This window comes from Capra hircus, chromosome 10 (assembly GCF_001704415.2).
Source record: "Capra hircus breed San Clemente chromosome 10, ASM170441v1, whole genome shotgun sequence".
Taxonomy (NCBI): domain Eukaryota; kingdom Metazoa; phylum Chordata; class Mammalia; order Artiodactyla; family Bovidae; genus Capra; species Capra hircus.
In genome coordinates, this window is record NC_030817.1 from 20,432,539 (window position 1) to 20,448,750 (window position 16,212).

Here is a 16,212-nt window from a genome sequence, read left to right on the forward strand (position 1 = left end):
GAGTACTTGAGTCATCTGTGAGTCAATGAAAATAAATATTCCAGTCTATGGGGAGCTATATTTCTTTTAGTAGATTAATACACTGATATTCCGGTTGATACATTAATCTTTTATGGCTGGGACAATGAGACTCACTCTTTCTGTGCCAGAATACAGGTAATAGGTAGGCCCATAGGCCCAAAGTTTAGATAATGGTAATGATCTGTCTGTCTGTTCAGTCGCTCAGTCATGTAAAGAGACCACCAAAATCTCACCCAATGAAGCCTTACCTTGAATGGCTATTTGGCTCCTATAGACGACCTCTCTGTATACAATAAGCTAAATGAAATTACATTAACATTTATCTAAACATCTGGGGAGGCAGAGAAGCAAACTTATTAATAAGTAAAGTTCAGACTGCATACTCTTCAATGCCCCTCAGCAGTTTTACTTTCACCGTGCTCTACTTTTTTAACCTGTGTAAGAACAACCTTTGAATGGCAGTTTTTATGCTTATCAGCATTCTTAAAATACATTTTATAAAGGATGAGTATATAAATTTTAGATACTCTAGTTCACATGTACTTTGCTAAAGTAAAACATAGCAAAGGATATTTAGTTAATAAAAAAATGACCTCTGGATGCCACAGAGGATTCCCAGTAAGTTCGCAGTGAAGTACAAATATAACAAATTCCTTAGACTTGCTTCTTTACTCAAAAATAGGGCTATTACCTGGATTTCTATCAAGCTGGGAAGCTAATCTGGTATTTGAATGATCCACTCGTTTTGTGCTGAAAAGGGCAAAACAAAACATCTTTAGCATGCTTTTTTATATTAAAGAAGCCTAATAATTAAAAGTGAGAAAACTATATAATACAGATGCAATAAATATTACCACTTTATGAAAATGTCTGAGAAAAATCTGTTCAGTAACATATTGATAAAGTTCTCCAATAGAACAATTTTAGGGTAAGGATTTAGTTTTTACTCTTCTACCTCTATCATACATAAACACAAATTTCTTCTTAGCTGATTTTTAACTGAACAGTGTATAGAAATACAGTAAAGAGTTTAATGTAAAAAATTTTGATTAGGCTGAAAAAAATGCATACTGTACATACACAGTTCCTAAAAATACTCAGTGCATGAAACATTCCTTGTAAAGGAAATATTAATGTCCGTGGGACAATGTTCATTAAAACAGTGGTTTCCAAAATGTGGTCCACAGGACCTGGAGCATGAGACTCAAGATCTTTTCAGGGAGTGTTCCAAATCAAAACCATTTTCATAACAGTACTGGACTGGCATTTGCTTTGTTTTTTTCCCCACTGTGTTGACAACTGCGCTGATGGTGCAAAAACAATGATGGATAAGACTGCTGATGCTCTAACGTGAATCAAAGCAGTGGCACCAAACTGTACTATTTTTCACTGCTACCTATGCACAAGAAAAAAACAAATAAAAATTCAGTTTCCCTTAAAAATGTCCTTAATGAAGCAATAAAAATATTAGTTTTATTAAATTGCAGTCCCTCAGTACAGGTCTTTTTAATAGCGTGTGTGACAAAATACACATAGAGCATTTCTGCTGCGCTCTGAAGTAGGACGACTATCTGAACGGAAAGCAGCTGAGTAGCTACGTGACTTGCAGACTGCACTAGCTTTTCTTCCCCATGGATCACCATCTTCACTTGAACAAACTATGACTATTCAGACTTGAGTATCTGACAGACATTTCTCAAGTGAAGAAAGTTAGTCTGACATTTCAAGGAAAATAACTGATAATTATACCTGATGCCAATAGTAAAAATTCAAGATTTCAAGTAAATATTAGAATTTTAGAAAACTTTCATTTACCACCATGTGCTTGATAGCTTCCCAATACTTCAGTACTTCTGAGATTGGTGGTGATATGAATATATATATATATATATATACATATATATATACACAATATTGTATAGTGAAATAGCTCAAAATCTGGAAGAAATACATTACTTACTGAACTAGTATTGTCCAAATGATAAATAAAGATGTTATAAACATATGCATGGGTAAAAGATCCATTCACACTATAAGACATTATCAGTGACTTTTGATGTAATACAGCTCCCAAAATTCACTGATACAGTTTTAGATTCCACATTTCCACTCATCATTAGGAAACTACCATTTGTCGAAGGATCAAAGAAGAATACCCACAATTGTCTAAAAAGGATATTAAAATACTTTCTTTTCAAACTATATGTCTGTATGGGGCCAGATTTACTCTATATACTTGAACCAGAACAACATACTGCAACAACAGATTGAATGCAGAAGCAGGTAAGAGAATCCAGCTGTCTTTTATTAAGCCAGACATTAAAGGGATTTACAAAACTAAGAAAACAATGACACTCTTCCGATTTTTTTGGCGTGGAATGGGAAATAGTTATTCTTCATTAGAAAAAATGTCATTTATAGTAACATGTAATGAATTTATTGTTATCTTTATATTAATAAACATTTAAAATTCTGAGTTTTGATTTCTACTGGGCTTCCCTGATGGCTCAGTGGGTAAAGACTTAGCCTGCAATGCAGGAGACACAGGAGACATGGGTTCAATCCCCGGGTCAAGAAGATCCCCAGGAGAAGGAAATGGCAATCCACTGCAGTATTCTTGCTTGAAAACTTGCATGGATAGAGGAGACTGGCTGGCTTCAGTCTAAAGGGTTGCAAAGAGTCGGACATGACTGAGTGACTAAGCACAGCACATGCAGCACGTTGTACATTATTTGTGCGTGTATGTGTGTGCTAAGTTGCTTCAACCATGTCTGCCTCTTTGCAACTCCATGGACTGTATGCAGCCTGCCAGGTTCCTCTGTCGCTGAGATTCTCCAGGCAAGAATACTGGAGTGGACTGCCATGCCCTCCTCCAGGGGATCTTCCTGACCCAGGGATCGAATCCACGTCTCTTGCCTCCTGCACTGGCAGGCAGGTTCTTTACCACTGAGCCACCAGGGGTGTAACAGATAAAATATCTGCAACAGGAACTCTTTGGAGACTTCAGTAACTTTAAGATTTTATGTGAGTGGTTCTGAGATCAAAAAAGTTTAATAACTGCTGCCACAGAAGTTATTCTGAACTAAATTTAAGTTGGCCCAAAAGAAAACAAAGACATAAACAAACACTAAAATTCACCAAAAAGGGAAACACTATGTGTGGTTTTAGGTAGAAGACCAGAGAAGAAGTTTCACATCCATAAGCTAGTTCATTGTTCAAAAGTCAAGATTACCATTTTCACCTATTATATGTGCCAATGTGTGACACTGTGGAGAGGAATACAGTCATGGAGCTGGCCAGCTAAGTTATAAATTTGTACAAGCTCTTTCTGAATCAATACATTAATATATATCATAAGTCTTTATAAAGTTTAAGCTCCATGATTCAGTATTTCTCCTTTAGATATTTTTTTATATTAAAAAAAAACAAAAAAATTTGGAAAGATTATATACGAAGATAGTTTCTAGGCATTATATTAAACATCTCATCTAAGGAACTAAGCTTCAATGGGGAAAACACTTTATGTACAAAGATGGTCACTTAAAAGTCTGTCCTCATGAAAAACTACAAATAATCTAGAAAACATTTAGCTCTAAAAACACCCTTCTTAGAAAGCTACAAGATAACTAATTATGACTGCTATAATGAAGTAACATTGTGTAGCATAAAGTTTCAGAGTAAGATTAATGTGAAACAATTCTAAGAAATAACATTAAAAGCAAACAGAAAATGAGTATATGTAACTAGGACTATGTTGTTAAATCTTAGGGGGAAAAAAGGTAGAGAAAATTGACCGATTCTTCCAATTTTACACAATTTTGGAACTTTAAGAGTATTCATAAAATTTCAAGTATTTCAATACAAAAAACTGATTAACCAAGAATAATTTACAATAATGTTGTCAATAGCTTTTCCTAGGGGAAAAAAAAAAGATAAAAATTGGCTTTCAAAGATTTGTCTTTACTCACTTATAGTCTCTCTCCCAGAATTTCACAGGCCGAACATATGACGTGATGAATATTGCACTTCCCAAAAAGGGGTTCAGTGGAGTAGAAAAGAAGGCTGACACGGCAGCCTGGACAAACAACATGGCTGAATCTATGGGAAAACTGGTTAAGGATCTTAACATTTATCTAGTTATTACACACATACACGCATACATTCACCTCTCTCATAAACACACCGCAGTTACAGCAGTTAGAAAGATGAGGTTCATCAGACGAATACAGAAGAAAGTGTCCCTGGGCAATCTGAGGGGTAGAAGTAAAAAGACATGGCCAGGAATGTAGAGCCCAGCATGATGCTGTGAAGGGAGCCAAATAAATATTTCCTAACGTGTGTTTGATAAAATTCCATGTACCACTCGGGTAGATATACCCAAACCATGCTCGGTTTTAAACTTCTACATGATAAAAATCAACATCTACATGGTCATTAACTTATATGCTTACTTAGAATGTACGTTTAAGATGAGAACAGAAAATTTTGAACATAAAAGTTTTATTACCATATCATTTTGAAAAATGTTTTGAACCCTCATTCATTCATACGTATCTTTAAACACATTTTACATGTATTGAAAATTCATACTTTAATTCATACTTTAATACTCACATATATTAACATAAAATTTTTAATCAGCATCACTTAATTATTAAACTTTAATACTGTTCTCATGCTCAGATGATCTGTGGACCACAGACGTTAATACAAATTAAACAATCAAAATCGGTACAAGTGTGGGTTCAAAAGATTATGAGTTTCTGATAATTTATCATACAGTAACCTATACTCTGGGCTTCCCAGGTGGCTCTAGTGGTAAAGAACCTGCCTGTTAATGCAGGAGATTAATGGATTTGATCCCTGGGTAGAGAAGATGCCCTGGAGGAGGGCATGGCAACCCACTCCAGTGTTCTTGCCTGGAGAATCCCTTGGACGGAGGAGCATGGTGGGCTATAGTCCATAGAGTCACAAAGAGTCAGACATGACTGAAGTGACTTAGCACGCATGCATGTACCCTATATTCTATGCCTGGGAAAAGTTATGCCTACAAACCAACATTCTCATCAAGGATATGACTGCCCTTTCTTATAACATTTTTATTAGAAGGATACGGGGCACTGCAAAAGGCTGAGCGAAAGCATGGAAAGCAGAACCCCATGTAATCTGCCATGGGGCAATATAAGTATACACAAACTGTAACTTATAAAGGAGTTCCCAAAGCTGTAGGAGGAAAAATACAATCAGTAAAAAGCTTATTATCAGACTTTTAAAATAGAAAATGAAAAACTTCTAAAATGATTTTCTTCCTAACAAGGAAATAGCACTGAAATAAAAGAAACAGCCCTGCCAAAACACTGCACCTTTTAAAGTAAAGACAGTAAACTGACTCATGGATTTTTTTTTTTTTTATTCTATGCTCTCTACTGGTTCTATTACAACTACAAACAAACAAACAAACAAACAAAAGGTAGGAAATATAGATGTCTATAAAACTTAAGCGATAAATATATATTTTTTTATTCTAATACATTTCCGTCAAATTTTGGTGCTTTGGGAACTGAGCACGTTTTAAAGGCAATGTCAAACGGAATTTGAAAGCAGCCAGGAAGGGGATAAGTTGTAATACAGTTGTCACTGCCTATTTCCCTAAGAATTTTATTAGTGTGTATTAGGCATCTGTTCATAATCAGAACTGTTACTGCCAATGGAAATATAATGTACATTTCCATCTTATTTAAATTAGGATCTGTTTTGCTGTTGAATATGTCTTCAACACTGAAACACAATATTGCGTTTGCCTAAGGTTGCCTCTGCATGGTAGGCAACGCAAGACCTCATTCTTAGAACAGATCCCAGAATCTCAAAAGCAAGAGGTTCTGACTAACTCAGTGCCATGATTCAGGCACCAAACACCTCAAATTTAAATTATTTAGCTGATTAAAAAATGAACTTGTTTAATTTCTTAGTTAAAAAAGAAATCACAACCTCAACCAATCAGAAAATGCAGATGAACCCCTGCATTCTTTGCCATGACTCAAAATTGTGCTGACAATCCTCTGCACTAGCATGATCGGGATGACGGGAAGACTTATCAGAAGCCATTACAACTGCTTAAAAACAGTGACTCAGAACACTCCTCCATCTCTAAATACAGACTGTACTCAAATTTGACTGTAATATTAAAGAAAAACGACATGGAAAGTGGCTGGTGAAACCATTTTCATATTCAGAGTAACTGTTTTCTTGAAATATTATTAAATTGATGGTATATCTTACAATGGTATCTTAAAATAAATATTCAATACTACGTGCTTAATATGACTGTTAAGTTCTATGAAGTAGCCATAGAAAACGCAAACTCCTTACCCTTTCTCTGTTTTGTTAACTAACGTAGCCTAAGCATCTAGAATAGTTCTGGAACGTGCTATGCTCTCAAAAATAATCTGCCTCACAAATGAAAGTATTAAGAAAGTGCAAACTAATGTGAGTGAAGCGTCGTGACTATTTCAAGGATTGTTTAGTTTATATTTTACTCCAACTTTCACTTTTTTCCAACCCGTATAAGAAGATTCAATACAATTTCCAATCTAAATATTAAGTCTGTGAGTAATCACATGCTTTTTTAATTCAAACTAACTTTCTGGCTTCTTTCTTTGGTTAAACATGCTCACTAAAAGAGGAAATAAGTGATACAAATGTAAACAAATTAGTAATTGAGCAAATATAATACTGCAATATTTTAGAAGCTACTTAGCATGATACATAGTACAATATTTAGAAACTGACTACTACTAAAGCCTTGTTCAATTAATGGTTTTCCTTTGTACTGTCCCCATGCTAGGCCAGATCTCTATCAAATCTAAATTACTGTCACAATCTCTTAAGCTGTTCTCCATCCTTTTAGATTCTCTCTTCCCCAATTCATCCCAAATGTGGCTGACCAGGCTAACTTTTCTAAAACTGGGCTTTCATTGTGTTTTGTAGCTGCTCATATGCTTCAGCTCTCTGTTACCTATCAAATGGGATAATATATATCAAAGTCCTTTGTATGTGGTCAGTGTTAAAACGAAATCTAAGCTCTATTTAATTTCAAATAATCTGCACAACTGAAGTCATTCAGAAAGGCAGTGTGGTTTAGCAAAAAGATTCTTGGAGGCAGAAGATGCAGGTTTTACCATCTCATATGTAGGACTAAAAGCACCTATCTGATGGGTGGAAAACAAATCTTGGAAGCATTCTGTAAACTGCAGAGTATTCTGCAAATCAGCTGGTGTCTGATTGTTCCCACATGGGTTCATTGCTCTCCATCTCTACTGTTTTCACTCAGCATCAGGTTATTTCCTCTATCTATCCAGCTGCCCACAGCTCAGTTCAATGGTTACCATGTCTATTTCTAAACCTCAAAATCACACCCCCTTTTGGAAGATCCCATGTATTCAAAAATATATACTTATTAAGAGTTCCTTTAATTTTCCCATATAATATTTAATCTTACCTTCCTACCTACAGCAAGAAATGTTATCTTCTATGGGTCACAGTTGACTAGTATTGTTTAGGGATTCTAATCCTAAATAACTGGTTGACCAAAGAAAGATGTTACTTAAAAGATAATGAAGCAAATGAAATGCAAGCATAATCCTCACTAAACGGCATACCACTTAGGGAGACACTTTTTACCGACAGGAATGTTTTCTTCAGATATTACCTTGTTGAAGAGTATAGACATGAAGAAGAGATCCAAGAGCATGGTCTCTGAAAAAGCTTCATAGTCGATTTTGAAAAAGAGCACAGTAAAGATGACTGTGACATACTGATACGTAGGACTGCTAAAAGAGGACCGCAGCAACTTCAGACCAGCAATGGTGATCATTAAAGCACCTAATCTACAATGTAGAGAAAGAATGGTAATCAAATAATAACTGAAAGCTTTAGATAATTATGAACTTCAGAGAAATTACCATTTCATTTACTAAGCTTAGAATATTATATCAAATTTAAACTTCAAACATTCCTTTTAAATGCTGTGTCATGATTCTGATCCTTTATATAAAGAAGCACGCTTAAAAAGTAAGCAACAAAAAACCCGCACACACACACAAATAAGTGACAATATTCTAATTCTGACATTTGGTTCTTCAGGTTCTCAGTATTTCTACTGCTTTAACATTAATAGCATTTCGCACATAAAAACATATTAATAATGAAATATATATACTACTATGTATAAAATAGGTAATTAATGAGGGTGTAGTATGCAGCATAAGGAACTCTACTCAAAGCTCTGTTGTGACCTAAATAGGAAGGAAATCTAAAGAAGAGTCAATATATGTATATGTATGACTGATTCATTTTGCTGTGCAGCAAGCAACTAACACAACATTATAAAGCAACTATAGCCCAATAAAAATGAACATGAAACAATGCTGGAAAAAAATCATATTAATGCTTACCCAACAACATGTACCTAGTAGGCCTACAGCATGTCTGTATAGGCAAGTGACCACCTAAATGGTCTGATTCACATAGTACACAAAAATAATCATCATCAAAACTTACCATCTAATAGTAAAGTGAATCTTATTTAATAAATGTCATCTCATAAAATATAGGTTGACAATAAGATGTCTGGAGTAGTAATATGCTAAGAGCAGAAACAGACGTTCAGAAAAGGGAACTCAAAGACTGAATTTCACCTTAATTTTTCACACAGTACTTTGCACCAAAGAGACACTCAATGATTACTTGATATTTGATCAATAACCTAAGAGGAGAGAGTGCTACGACAGTCCTCAACAGTCAAACTTAGATAAGAGGAATATCATACTTACTCTGTATCCAGTTTTTTTGGACTTGCAATTGTCTCTGCACTGCTACTAAGTTCATTGAGAACAATCAAAGGATAGATGATATTCTTCTCCACAAAAAGAAGCCACACATGAAGTTTTTCAAACCACATCACAGTAGCTGCATCTAACAAGGCAATATTAAGTTAAGAAGACCATGTATAAACGCACTTTAATGCGTAGAACAGTCTGTCAATGTCATAAGAAAGGAAAATCTTCCTACTCAAATTCAGCTCTACTATTAATAATGCAAAAAATCCAATACATCAGTCATTTGTCAACTTTATGAATTCTGAGCCACATTTCAATTTTCCAACTCGGATGTTAACTTAAATTTAGATGAGTTGAATTTCATTTTAAGCTTTACTTCTTGAAACCTCAGTTTTTAACCATAACTTTCTCATATTTACACTTATAACATTTGGAGAAAAGGTTATTGAAGATAATTAGACTGTTCCTTTCACCCAAAAGAAATAAATGATCTATTAAACTGTTTTAAAAATCCTTACACTCACACATACACCTTTAATATATAAATCTCAGAAGAGCTTTGACAGTATGGTGTGCTTTGGATTCACACACTACCTAAGTGTCATTTTCATTGCCAGCAACATTTTCCTAGTACTTGAACATTTAACGTCATTGGGGAAAGCGTCCAGGATAAACTGAAAGATTTAAAATAAGGTTCTCCAACCATCTGAAAATAATGTCAACCACCTTTAAGAAGTTTTCTAATGGGTATTTTTCTGTATAGCTGTTAAAATCAACTTTGCTAATGCCTAACACTCTTAATAAGTGAAAAATGTTTTTTCAAAATTGAAAAAATTTTGGACTAAATTGTTGTTAAGATGAAAACAAAGTATAAGATCAATGGTTAACTTTAATGAAAACTGTTCCTTAAAACAAACCAAATGTACTTGCTAACATTTATATATGAAAGCAATTAATAATTAACCATAAAAAATATTTACATCACTATAAGTTATTTTCCTTACAGTAAGAATGGACCAGTACATATTCTTTTAGTCTTATGTCATTTTATTGCAATCTACACATTATTGTTTGGTTAATTATCTCTCCAGGATCAAAACAGTGATCAAGATCATAGTACCATGATGACTTAAGCAATTCTGCTAAAAAGCTCAGGAAATTTGCTTTGAGATTGCAAAGTCAAATTTGGTATGGAAAGCTTTCAAACACTTTCGAGTTTTTTACAGAAGTTTAATTTATCTCCAAACAATTGAGAAATTCACTCTCCATATTAATTCATTAAACACTGGCTTGTTTAATCAATGGCACATAACAATGATGACACAGATATTAACTTTTATTATTTTTCTAAAATGAGAAAGTATAATACATTAGAGGCCATTATAGTTTATGGAGCCAATGAACCAGACTGATAATTTATAATGGAAAAGTAAAGGTCTATAGCAACAAGTAAAACACTTGTTGAATGGACTGGCCTTCTACTTCTTTTTAGTAATTTTATATTCTATCCTAAATTATCTGAATGAGAAGAAGCAATTACAAGTGCTTTCCACCTCTTTTCTCTTGATCAACTCTTTTATAACTCTCTCTGGTAGGATGCAGTGTCATTGATGGAAACAGAAGCCTATTTCTTTTATGATCTGAGTTAAAAATATGCCAAGTGGAAGTCTTGTATGGGGTTGAGTTGCCTGCAAATGGCAAGGAAGAACTGAGGGTAAAGGTGGGCCTGGAAAGAGAAGTCACAGACATACCCTGAAGGATTAATCAATGAGAGGTCTGTGATGGACAGCTTAGAGGAAGAAAGAGCAAGGTCTTATCCTGTGGAAAGTCAGCACTGACAATAAAGACTTCAAATGAAATGAAAGCATCTTGCAAAAGGTCTGACAAAGAGCTGAGAAACACAAACCAAAGTGTTACCTGATGAAACTTATTTAACTGTCTGCCTGTCCACTAAGTAAAAGAAAAAATCCACGGTATTGAAAGGAAAAGTGCTAATGAACCACTTACTTCGAACTTCATACTGATTATACTCCACCGTCCTGAGCAGAGGGTGAGAGAAGCAGTGCCACGGCAGCTGCTTCCTGACTTGAGGCAGCACGTAATGGGTTACAAAACCCACGAAGCCGACCAGTGCATACAGCACATACTTGAGCGCAGGCTAAGGCAAGGATAAAGTTGAAAAAAATTACAAGTGATTTTGAAAATGACTCAAAGGAGAACTTCTAATTTGTCGATTCAATTTTAGTCACTTACAGCATCTGAGAACTAAACATTTGTCTACAGTTAACATTTCCATATTATGTAATTTTCTGATTAAAACAGCTATAAAAGTTAGTGGCTGGTCATGTAATACAGATATTTTAAAATGTGTTAACTACTTTGGTGTCTCACACTGCCCATGTAACTAGAGTATGGCCTGAGGTGTACCGCTTCCTACTCCAGGAATGTTCTACGTGACTAGCAGAGCAATGTATTAAATTTTTACTAACAGAGATAAAAGACATTAGCTAAATAAAATTGTAAATTTGAAGAGCAGACTCAAACTTAAAACAGTATTCTGTTGTTGTGTCTTTACATAGTTTGGAAGAGAGTTCTTGTGTATGACTAAATTTACAAAAAAACAAAGCACCATCACTTCAAATATTCAAATTAATTATTTAGAAACTAAAGAGGCCTGCATCTGACCCCTGAAGACTCACAGGATCTCACTCAGTTTGCAAGGTACTCAGGAGTTAATGGTTCAAATTGGAAAAGAAGAAAACAAGCAAAAATGTTAAAACTAAATAATACAACCTTTGTTTCTAGGCAAATGGAATAAGAGAGACTTACTTTATTCCGCATGAAACAAAATACAATAAAATACATGAACTAATGTCTTGCAATGTATTAGACATAAGGAAATAAACAGTGAACCCTGAGAGAAAGAGAACAGATGAGGTCAGTGTCAGGCCTGCTCCAGCTTACTGCCCTTAGAGAGTCTCCAGACTGTACTGCAGGGAGGGGAACCCATGTAAGCCTGGAACCTCCTGAGTGAAGGAAATGGAACTTAGAGGCTGGACACAGCAAGGCAGCTAGAGCTCATCAGAGTAAATAGTTTTCTAAACAGAAAACTGCATGGACAGAGAACTGCATGGAGGAAGATCTGCAGAGGGTCTAGCTCGAGTATTCAGGGGAATCAGCCACACATGTGTGGGAACAGACCATGTGTGGCCAGAGAAAGAACCACGGCAACCTCACACGGCAGGCACTCCTGTGCCTGTTCTCACAAGCCAGACTGGAAAAACTCAACACTCCCAGGGCACTGGGCAGAGTACTGCAAAGGGTGCTGCCTCCAAACGTAGGCAGAATATTAGCCCTAGACTGAATAGTCCTGTCCCCATTAAGCAACCTTAAGAGTTAGATTTGAGAGGATCAAACTGTTTACAAGGAACTTAGGGCCAAAACCAAAGTTCAAGAATATTTCTAGAAATAAAAAAAATATCCAGTACCCACAAGGCAAAACATAATGCTTGACATCCAATCAAAAATGACTGTGCAAGCAAGGAATCAGGAAATTATGATTCATGGGGGGAAAAAATCAGTTAATCAAAACCAACCCATAAGTAACACAAAAGTCAGGATTATGAGACAAGGACATTAAGAGAGATAGAAGGGAATTATGTAAGTTAAAAAAGTAAACAGAGGCATGAGAGATATGAAAAAGACCTGAAACCAACTTTCAAAGATGAAACCTGTTAGTTCTGACATTAAAATATACACTGGATGGTATTAACTGCAGATTAAACATTACAGAAGAAAAGATTAGTGAACTTAACAACAAAGCAATAGAAAGTATTCACAATTAAACATGCAGAGGGAAAAACAGAATTTAAAATTAAAAAAAAAGTTATCTGTGGGATCAATTCAAGAGGCCAAAGATTATGGAACTGGAGTCCACAAGCAGGAGTGGATGGAGGGACAGCAGAAGAAAAAGGGAAAAGACATTTAAAGTAATAATGACCAAAACTGTCTAAAGTTGATGAAAACTAGACCACAGATGCAATGTACCCTAAGCACAAAAGCATGAAGAAAACCATGCGACGGGGCAGGACAGTCAAACTGCCAACATGCAGAAACACGGGTCTGCACAGGAGAACGAAGAGCACCGAGGAGGGCAGCCACGGGGCCTGCAGGACCACCATCTGGGAAGCACCACCCACACCCGGGCCCGACTGACAGGACGGGGTTCTGGACTTCCAGCTGTACCAGAACGAGACTCCGGGGAGTTTACAAGGATGTCAGTCACGGAGGAAAGCAGGCAGACTGTAGAAGTCAGTCCAGAACGGTTCCCACAATCCTCCCTTCCTGACATTTATGCCTGCCTGTATTCCCCTCCCACACTACAGCAGGTTGCCCGGGGTGACCTATGGATACGGAAGACTTGGTGGTACGCCACATCCATGACAGTTATAGAAGATCAGGACATCGGTCTTGGGCCTTCTCTCTCTAGGATCACCAGCTTTGGGGCAAAGAAGCTAGTGAGGACACTTTGGCAGCCCATGGTGAGGACCACATGGACAGGAAATACAGCCAACGGTCAGCAAGGAAGTGAGGCCTACTCATGGCCTCAGATGACTACAATTGCATATGACGGTAGCGAAACACACTGAGCTGGGATCATCCAAGCCACTCTCAAGAGTCACGACCCATGAGAAACCGTGAGAAGAATAAGAATTTGTTGTTAAAACCAAACAAAGTCATGTATTTTAGCATTATGATCAAATCAGAAGTGAATCCAAACAAAGTTATTTTCCCCCAGTGAAAAGAACTAAATGATTCCTTACCTGCAATACTGTGAACACTGTGCTTACATGAATAGCAAAATACAGCACGCCGATTACAACGCACACCACTAGGTCAGACTGTAAACGCTCGCTCTATGGAACAAAACAACTCATCAAGCATCACACAAAAATTTAAACAAATCTTTCCTCCCAATGGCCAAATTTAAGAAACAAAATTTCCATTGATCCTATTCTGTAGCACTTCCAGGTTATTTCTTACACATAATAATTAACTACCAGAAGTTTTATTTACCTCCTATCTTGGTTCGATGCTGTACCAAAGATTGTTTAAGGAAATTAAACAAGCTTAACTATTTCCACACACAGTAAATATATCGTAACAAAGTCTTTTAGAATGAAGGTTTTCCCCTCATTGGTCTGTAAGTTTTACATGGGAAAAAGAAATGAGATCCTTAAGTTTTTCTATAGGGTATATCGTTTTGGATAACAGTTATATTTTCACTGGCTTTCTGAAATGTTGAAATTGTATGTACATGTCCTATTTTACTTACTGAATTTTGATTCTTTGGGGAGTTATAGTAAAAACCAAAAACCTCTTGATATCTATGGTCATCATCACCTCAGATTTATAAAGCTTTTAAGCTAGATTCAGAAATAGCCTACTATATTTAACAAGAAATGTCCTTTGCTAACATGAAAACTAAAGTTGGGAGAAATTGCTTAAATTATATCTTGTGGCAGTTTTATAGTTCTCTAAAGTTTTCTATTTGACTATGTGAACAGCTCAAGTTCAGTGAATGTAAACATAATCTATTCACGACCTATATAAATTCAGTCTTTCATAAGTGGAGATACGTTAAGTAACTTAGGAAAAATATGTTTCTCTGTTTTGTTGCATAAAGCAGATATAAATCTATAGAACTCATTTTTTTAATTATTAAAAGAAGGGAGGTAACATTACAAAGTTTTAATTACTATATCTGCTTAAGTATATGAAATTAGTATAGGTTACTGTTCTCTCCTTCAACCTAGAAAATAAACACACATACACACTTTTCAAACCGCCTTACAGAACTAAAACCACTAAAAGACCAGCAGATGACTCATAAGTACAAAGTTTTCATCAATAAGAACAACAAGAAAGTAAGTCTAATTCATGCTAATATTCACCTTTCAAATCCTAGTTTAAATTCAATAGGATTGAGAATTCTGTAAACAATGAAATCAATTTCATTTCAGATCAGTCATTCAGTCCGACTCCTTGCGACCCCATGAACCGCAGCACGCCAGGGCTCCCTGTCCATCAGCAACTCCCGGAGTCCATCCAATCCCATGTCCATTCAGTCTGTGATGCCATCCAACCATCTCATCCTCTTGTCGTCTCCTTCTCCTCCTGCCCTCAATCTTTCCCAGCATCAGAATCTTTTCCAATGAGTCAACTCTTCACATGAGATTGGAGATTGGCCAAAGTATTGGAGTTTCAGCCTCAGCATCAGTCCTTCCAATGAACACCCAGGACTGGTCTTGCAGTCCAAGGGACTCTCAGGAGTCTTCTCCAACACCACAGTTCAAAAGCATCAATTCTTCGGCGCTCAGACTTCTTTATAGCCCAACTCTCACATCCATACATGACCACTGGAAAAACCATAGCCTTGACTACATGGACCATTGTTGGCAAAGTAACGTCTCTGCTTTTTTTTTTTTGGTCTCTGCTTTTTAATGTGCTGTCTAGGTTGGTCGTAACTTTCCTTCCAAGGAGTAAGCATCTTTTTAATTTCATGGCTGCAATCACCATCTGCAGTGATTTTGGAGCCCCAAAAAATAAAGTCAGCTACTGTTTCCCCATCTATTTGCCATGAAGTGACGGGACCAGGTGTCATAATCTTAGTTTTCTGAATGTTGAGTTTTAAGCCAACTTTTTCACTCTCCTCTTTCACTTTCATCAACAGGCTCTTTAGTTCTTCCTTCACTTTCTGCCATAAGGGTGGTGTCATCCACATATCTGAGGTTATTGATATTTCTCCTGGCAATCTTGATTCCAGCTTGTGGTTCATCCAGCCCAGAATTTCTCATGATGTACTCTGCATATAAGTTAAATAAGCAGGGTGACAATATACAGCCTTGACGTATTCCTTTTCCTATTTGGAACCAGTCTGTTGTTCCACATCCAGCTCTAACTGTTGTTTCCTGACCTGCATACAGATTTCTCTGGAGGCAGTTCAGCTGGTCTGGTATTCCCATCTCTTTCAGAATTTTCCACAGTTTATTGTGATCCACACAGTCAAAGGCTTTGGCATAGTCAATAAAGCAGAAATAGATGTTTTTCTGGAACTCTCTTGCTTTTACCATGATCCAGCGGATGTTGGCGATTTGATCTCTGGTTCCTCTGCCTTTTCTAAAACCAGCTTGAACATCTGGAAATTCATGGTTCACGTATTGCTGAAGCCTGGCTTGGAGAATTTTGAGCATTACTTTATTAGTGTGTGAGATGAGTGCAATCATGCGGTAGTTTGAGCATTCTTTGGCATTGCCCTTCTTTGGGATTGCAATGAAAACTGACCTTTTCCAGC

The 16,212-nt window shown here is 36.4% G+C and overlaps 1 protein-coding gene across 5 annotated transcripts in view; it reads right to left on the minus strand.

The window, feature by feature from the left end:
* PCNX1 (pecanex homolog 1 (Drosophila)) overlaps window positions 1-16,212 on the minus strand; it is a 181,163-nt gene that overhangs the window by 42,835 nt on the left and 122,116 nt on the right. For all 5 annotated transcript variants that reach the window (XM_018054011.1, XM_018054014.1, XM_018054012.1 and 2 more), the window contains 7 exons: window positions 13,682-13,774; window positions 10,866-11,016; window positions 8,853-8,994; window positions 7,730-7,907; window positions 5,136-5,244; window positions 3,990-4,119; window positions 713-771 (listed from right to left, as the gene is read on the minus strand). In XM_018054011.1, coding sequence (XP_017909500.1) covers window positions 713-771; window positions 3,990-4,119; window positions 5,136-5,244; window positions 7,730-7,907; window positions 8,853-8,994; window positions 10,866-11,016; window positions 13,682-13,774 — 862 coding nt within the window. The remainder of the gene's footprint in view (window positions 1-712; window positions 772-3,989; window positions 4,120-5,135; window positions 5,245-7,729; window positions 7,908-8,852; window positions 8,995-10,865; window positions 11,017-13,681; window positions 13,775-16,212) is intronic.